Source organism: Schistocerca gregaria, chromosome 6 (assembly GCF_023897955.1).
Source record: "Schistocerca gregaria isolate iqSchGreg1 chromosome 6, iqSchGreg1.2, whole genome shotgun sequence".
Lineage (NCBI taxonomy): Eukaryota > Metazoa > Arthropoda > Insecta > Orthoptera > Acrididae > Schistocerca > Schistocerca gregaria.
In genome coordinates, this window is record NC_064925.1 from 95,000,750 (window position 1) to 95,008,613 (window position 7,864).

The 7,864-nt window shown below is 40.6% G+C and overlaps 1 protein-coding gene across 1 annotated transcript; it reads left to right on the top strand.

The window, feature by feature from the left end:
* Positions 1–312: 312 nt before the first annotated feature.
* Positions 313–1,068, top strand: LOC126278740 (circumsporozoite protein-like). Its single transcript, XM_049979016.1, has one exon. The coding sequence runs from the start codon at positions 313–315 to the stop codon at positions 1,066–1,068; it is 756 nt and encodes a 251-aa protein (XP_049834973.1).
* The last annotated feature ends 6,796 nt before the right edge of the window (positions 1,069–7,864 follow it).

Sequence of the window (7,864 nt, forward strand, 5' to 3'; positions counted from 1 at the left end):
TACAGTGTCGTGTATCCATACACATATATCAGCATTATTACAAATAGACTCAGTATATAACACATAAAATTTCGTTTTTATTTAACCAAACGTGTCACAAGAACAAATGATGTATTTCACTGACATTCAAAATCATGCTACACGAATAATTGTGTAGCAAGCAACAGGATTGGTGGCAGAACGTGTGTTGTATCCGACAGCAGGACTGGTGAGAGAATGCATGTTGTATCTGGAAGAAGGACTGGTGACAGAACACGTGGAATATCCGGCGGCAGGACTGATGACGCAACGTGTGTTGTATCCAGAAACAGGATGGGTGGCTTGATGGGTATTGTATCTGGCAGCAGGACTGGTGCCACAGCGTGTGCTGAATCGGGCAGCAGGACTGGTGAGACAACGTGTGCTGTATCTGGCAACAGGATTAGTGCCTTGATGGGTGTTGTATCTGGCAATAGGACTGGTGATTTGATGAGTACTGTATCTGGCAACAGGACTGGTGGGGAGATGGCGGATGCTTTTCTTGTTGGGGCTGACGACGATGCTTTGGATACCACCTGCCCTAAAGGTATGGAGGCTACACGTTTTGTGGTTAGATGGACTGCTAGTGATGTTTTGCCTGTCGATGAGGCTCGGAGAATTGCTCTTGTTTTTGGTGTTAATGCCACTTCAATTGTAGGTGCCGACGTCACTTGTGTCATGCCTGACGAGACATGTGTTGTGAACGGGGATGTGGCGGGGGATGCCACGTGTGTTGCAGCTGCTGGTGCAAGTTGTGTTGTGGATGGCAATACCGCTATAGTCTCCAGTTGTGTTGTGGCCTCCTTGGCCACTCCTGTTGTGGCTGGTGACGTGGCTGGTTCAACCACATGTGGTGCAGCTGGTCGTTCAGCTGGTACTGTGGATGGTGCCGCAGGTGGAGACGCCTCTTCTCTTGTGGCTCCTGCTAGCTCTCCTCCTGTGTCCGGCAACATGGCTGGCGACACCTGCATAGTTGCAGTGGCCGACGTGGCTGCATACGCCGCTGTAGTTGCTGATGCTGGCTGTGTGAGAAAAAGATACAATGGATGATGTTAAGACGTTGCTAAATGTGGTGCATTTGATAAAAATTGAGAGAAGATCTATTCACAATAATTTAAACCATTACAGTAACATTAAATATTGCCAGTTCTTTCGTACATCTATTCAGTACATATTTAAATCGAATGAAAGTAAGAATTTTTTAACAGTCAATATAGTGACATAAATACTGTGAGATTATATTCGTGTATAAATTAATCTGGCGGATTTTATTTTTTCTGGTTGGATATTTAAGAGCTTCTTATTCTGCGTAGTAATCTAAACATTAGCAAAAGACTTTCACTGCTTGACGTTCCACACAATGAGACAGTCTCATTCACAACATGACGTTCTGATGACTTTCAATCGCTTGCCTGTAAGGTCACTTCTGCACTTACGAGAAGAGAGAAGAGTATGCGTGTATCCACCTCGCAGGGTTTCGTGGTGGTCTGTGTCCTACGAACTTATAGTGACGATCCAAATTAATATGACCGAATATTTAATATGGTGTTGGGCCGCCTCAAGAATACAATACACAAGAGGTTCTGGATGTCGCGGATTAGGCCTTTGTGCCTGTACCAGCAATCTGCTCTGTCGTCACATCTGCCACAGGTAGTCTCCAATCCTGCTCTACAGTCCGCAAATGATTCCGACCATTATGTACCGTGATGAGGAGAGGACATCGAAAGTCTTATCGCGTACTGCAGGTTTCACCGTCATACAACCTCATTTCATAGCTCACGACAGCTAAACAAGTTAACGATTTACCAATGATTGTCCCTAAGAACCTGACACAGCAGACTACCCGTTCTCAGAGACGCGGAAGTCAGTGGATTTCCGCATTATCGATCCGAATCGTCGCTAGAATGATCTATCATTTATTTCTGCTCCGTTTCCATACCTTCCTTAGCGCACCACGTATTCCCAATCCCACGAGCGAGCTTTCAAAGTTGATTTACACAATAGGCACAATGTTTACGCTAATAATGATAAAGCCATTATATAACATGCCACACTTATGTTTTCCTCATAATTTCCCACTAGAGAATTTGACAACTTATGCGACTGGCACTTTTGATTCCCTTCGATGTATAAGAACTAATCACTTAACATGAGAACAGAGAATCCCGCACCTGAAGAAAGTGGCATATCTTGACTCTTAAAAATAACAGTAAAGCAGGTAACGCTCAGAACATTGTCTTAAGGATTCTGTAATTGAGAACACCACTTTTAATCCCAGACACTAGCTAAAAAAGATTGCCAAGGTTTCACAAAATACCTAATGTGCACATGTGATAGATGAAAATAGCGCTTTTAAATCAAGTAGGCTGATCCGTCGCTGCCTCTCAGAATTCAGGCACCACGGCGGCCCTCACCTCCATGGTGTCCCGTGGGTGGCCAGGGGCGGTCTTCTCCTCCGGCGGGTCGTCTGCCTCTCTCCCCTCCCCAGAGGCACAGCAGGGCAGCCACCGGCGGAACCGGCGAAACATCTTCTGCGGGAAAGGAACACACTTAATATTGTCTGACATTGTGTGTGAATGCGGTGCTCTTTCTACGCATCACACTTGGAGTAGACAATAACGCAAAAATGTAACGGTTGTAACGTACCAGTAGTTCAATTACATAGTTAGATGTCTCGATCGATAATTATTTTGTTACGTAGCATGAAACAGTATTACGTGAACTTCAGCTGGAATTATATTAAAGAAGGTATCTCGAGCCACCACCTACTACTTATCTACCTCTGCACATTTGTTTCGAAACAAAAAACAGTTAGTTGATAGGCTTCAGTTCAGCATAAATGTGTGGAATTTTGATATAGCTTGATAATCCTTGATTAATTCTGCAGGAGAATCAGACTGTTAAGTGCTCTTAAATATACTAAAAATCATACACGTCTGAGGTTCTCTGGTCTGCGAAAACGTTGGCTGAATAAATAGCGGCTGAGTCACTGAATGTCAGGAAAGGCATTTCTTTTAGGATTAAATCTTAAAAAAGGAATCACACGAACAAACGTGTATTTAACAGGAAAACCTTAATTTACCGTAGATTGTTTGTACCGAATGTTGCCGGCAAAACCGACTTCAAAACATATATGAATTCCAAGATCATTTTAAACCAGGAGTGCCGTGGAAGATATGGATTACGCACACACACATATTAAGAATAACTACTCATACACAGAAACAAGTCGCTCAATTATTTAATAATGAAACATCTAAATTACGTTAGAGAGAGAACAGCCAAGATGGTCGGATATTTTAATAGAAAATTATTCCAAAACTAATACAAAATTGCTAGTCGGCTATGAAAACAATGAATCCGAACTATGATCTATATTTTTCAAAGGACTATGATGTATAGGCCTACCTCTATGAGCAACTGTTTTGTCTGAAAGCAAATCGTGTGTGTATTGTATTATTGTGTGCATCTTGTACTATTTCCTAAGCAGTTGTAGCAGCTTTATGTGTAATTTTGGACTACTTAATGAAGTTCGATCCTGTGTGTGCGAAATTGATGTCTGTCTAACGGCGGACACTTGTTACATACCTGTTCCGAAGAACTGGTGTTCGGCTGGAAAAATGGACGTTTAGGCTTCTTCTCAGTTGGTAATACGAAGCTTTCACAACTCACGTCTTTAAGTTAACTGTTAAGTTACTGTTTTTTAAGAACACCTCGAGACAATACTGGAGCGTACGAGAACTATACGAACTCGCAATGTTCCTGAGCAACGGCACAGATCGCTTCAAGCGACACTGCATTGTTGACAGACGACCCAGGTACCGATAGATGCGCTGTTAACTGACTGCGTCCTACAGTTGCTACACAATATTTCAGTGTCCATATATTTAAGCAATTTCATAATCGTGTCTCAACTGAACATAAGTGTAAACTAACCAGTGAAGTATCTAAAGGCAAAATTTATTGCTTCAAATACGATATATGCCAAAGCGCTTTCCGAATATTCCTCTACATCTACATCATCCTCCGCAAGCCACCTAATGGGGTTTGGCGGAGGGTTACGTTCGAAACAACTATCTTATCCCTCCAACTCTGTTCCACTCGCGAATTGTGCGTGAAAAAATTCATTCTTACTCCTACTGAACTACAGGACACTTTTTACGTGACTTTAAGTAGTCGCATTCAGGTCCATTGAAAATATGTTTGTCAGTTTTTGTAATAATGTATTGCCTTATACTAGAAAAAGATTCTATTACAGAGTAGGATATTTATAGCTGTAGTCAACGAGAGCGGAGGAGACTAGATGTCTTATGCTGAATTTGGATCTAATTGCATAAAAGACAGTGTTATACGAAATGTAAGCAACTTGTTACTACGCTGTCACACGGGAACCCTACGGCCAGTTGGCCTGTGAGCCCAGCTTATTGTGTCGCTGTGGTTACTTAAGTACGAAAGCTGATTTCATTCTTAACCAAGTGTGTGAGCGACTTCGTGTGTTCGGGAAGCGAGAAGAATTAAAACGGTTCACCCTACTGATATTATAACAGATACTGCTATTCACTCTTTCCTGTTGGTAGTACTATGTTCTTTGAACTGAAATTTATATACGTGGGTTGCAAAATATTCCGTAACATTAATTCGAATGTTGATGCAAATGCTCATGTTCAGGCATAACATAGGAAGTGAATATGAGAAGACTACATAAACTCAGAGGAGAAAATTGCTTTTTCACAATGATGGCGCCAGCAGTTTCACGAGTTTCCGATGTGAAAACTACTGCCACCAACCGGCTCACATCTACAAATTTATAGACACGAACAGACTTACATGTTTTGATGAAGGTTTCATCAGGGGAGATAATAATGTGCAAATGTTGCATGAGACAATGTTATGTCTTGTTAAATAAATATCTTAAAGTAGGCCAATATAATACTGTCACTGTTTTCTATATTTTACCTCGTCGTATCATAGAGTAGTTTTACTGGCTGTCTTCATAGCACTAAATAATAAGCATAAAAAGAAAAAAAAGCAGGATCATATACCGTGAGATGAGACGATCTTTGACCCCAGTGATGCAATGGGAGGCCCGTCCCCCCATATGGCGCTCTGTCTTTGAGGCAGCTCACTACTGAGGAATGCTCTCACAACTTACATGACGGTACCACTTAGGTGGTAATCCGTCATGTTCAAAAATGAATTACTAATAAAGCCAGATCCGAGTTATTTAAGTAACAAAATTCCTGTAATCGTCTTCTACGCAAAAAACGAGTCCTTAAACGTATTCTCGAAGAACGGCACAAGGCACATGAAGTTTGGAAGATTCTCCCTCAGGCTTGTCTATGTTGCTGTGTAGCATATTCCTACGATCTGTCGCTACTCTTGTTAACTGAAATTTAGCATCATAACTGAACACTAAACCCGAAAGGACATTGTTATCTTCCACCTCAATGCATAGACTGAATTTGCAATTCTGAACACGTTGTTTATTGCCATCAGTATTGATTGTTTGCAACTCAATGCTGTATTGCGTGAAACTCAAATATAGTCGCAAATCACACCATACAGAATAACTAACAGTTAAAACCCGACTGTTATGCAGACTGAACTGCTACGTATTTAAAACAAGACAGGAAAATTAGAGAATGTACTTAACACTCCGATGGCGTGCTCTGCGCCTTGGTGATGTGTACAGGGCGGCCCTCTCACAGACATGAAGTCTCTCGAAATAATGGCGCAAATCGTAGGATCGCTTTAGTTATAGAAGATGCTATATCGTCGTAAATGAATTGTGCCTGCTGAAACGGATAATGAGATACGCTGTTTGTTGCCTGTTCACTCTATCTTGATTTCGCGCTTGTTGGGTAATGGATGAGAGAACGTACGAGTTAGGTTCCGCAAAGGAGAATTCCTGCTGCAAGTACATGAACTTGCTACTTAACAGTAGTCACGAAAGTCCACTGTAAGCTTCGAAGTGTAAGTTAAATTTCATCCTTAGCTTCTATATTGATTCGCGTAATAAATAAAGGGCGTTGGAATCGAAATAAATATTGTGTTACAGCTCTCGGCCTGAGTTTATAATAGCTTCTACAACTTTAACAAAAGGAATTTTAAATGGGAAAATAAATTAAATAATACAGCACCAAGAATAATAAATTAGCAAGCAGAGACATAATAGAAAGTAGATCGCATCACAGAATTGAGGTATGAAAAAAGGGCTTCTGAAACTGATGATTTATTTAAGCTTTTAAAAAACCATTCCTTCAAATGTATAAATGTAGCTAGGTACCTTATCTTAACGTGAAAGCAATGACCATACGTTTAATTGACATCTCTTAGGTCATGAAAGGTACTTGTGCTGTGAATCAAGAGACTAACTGAATCGACAACTGCGTCCGCATTCTTAGATAATTGTATTATTTATCAGTTTAAATTCTAAACTGTTATTGTCACTGCAAGAATGTTTAAGTGTTGTGATTAAAAAAGGGGGTGTAAACATCATTTTCTCTGCCATCATAGCTCTGGACTGACATTGTAACACCAGAAAATTCCTTTTTTTCCGCGGTGAAGACTATTTTAACTTTTCATGCGTTACTAGGAAATTTGTACCTCGATTTCTATTAAAGTAATAGCCAAGACAGAAGTTGCTCATCGGAACACCCGAGACATACTACGATTTCTTTCTACCACCCCTCCCCTTCACATGTGGGACTGCTGGTTAAACAACAGCACATCTTCCGGTTCGCATACCTGCTAATTTGAACGTTTTCTTCCGTTACGCTGCCGAGGGTTATGTGACTTGTCTTTTTCTCTCTTATTACAACTGAATCGTTACAACATAATTAGCCTAGATGTCGTTTGTCTCTTGGTTATCGTTAACAGCAGCAAGTATTGGTAGCTTCCCCCCTCCCCCAGCATGTAGCCCGTCCAAAGCCACGAAGAAAAGGCAGACCACTTCGTATCTCCCAGTTTCTTAGTTTATTAGAGACTTATCTCTTTTGATTACAATTTTACATAAAAATATAGTTTATAATTTTGGTTTGGGTGTAATAAAATAACTAAGTAAAAATTTAATCTAGGAAGTGAAACTCACATCAATTATTCAGATGCGTAAGGATATTAAAGAAAGATAGGTCATACGAAAGAACAACTACGGAGAAAGGGAAAGAGACGACCGATGATGTCTTTAACCGAGCCAACGACATCGGGATGCCTTCCAGTCTTGTAGTTTTGGTTCGAACTATTCCTTCTAAAACTAATTACTTACTTACTATAGATACTACTTACAACAAGGAAAGAACTGTGTACTTGTTCAGTGCCACGTTCTCTTCAAATGTAAATTATTAGCTATGTTGCTATGATAATCGGTAACTGTGTTGCTTGGATTAGGAGTGCTGCAACACATATTTCACATGTCAGTGGAGGTATAATGAACGCGTGATCGTTATAATAAGTACGTTTGTCGGTTGTAGATGCTTCAGTCCGGAACCGCGCAGCTGCTACAGTAGCAGAGTCGAATCCTGCCCCGAGCATGGATGTGTGTGGTATCCTTAGGTTGGTTTGGTTTATGTAGTTATAAGTCTAGGGGAATGATGACCTCAGATGTTAAGTCCCACGGTTGTTAGAACCATTTGAATCATTTACGATTGAGTAGCTTTACTATAATAATAAACTGAATGCAGGTTTTAGATATTTCTTGCGATTAATGACCACAAAACTGTTAATGCCGTTGTACTATTCTAAATACCACGTTATCCTAAATCATTTATACTGTTGTCTATATTCTGTGTCCTTAATGAATAGTCCGTGAAACACAATCATTTATTACTATCCGCTTACCTCCGTTCCT

Bases quoted from the DNA above. Each gene is read 5' to 3' on its own strand.
- LOC126278740 (XM_049979016.1), top strand. From the start codon at position 313: ATGGGTGGCTTGATGGGTATTGTATCTGGCAGCAGGACTGGTGCCACA.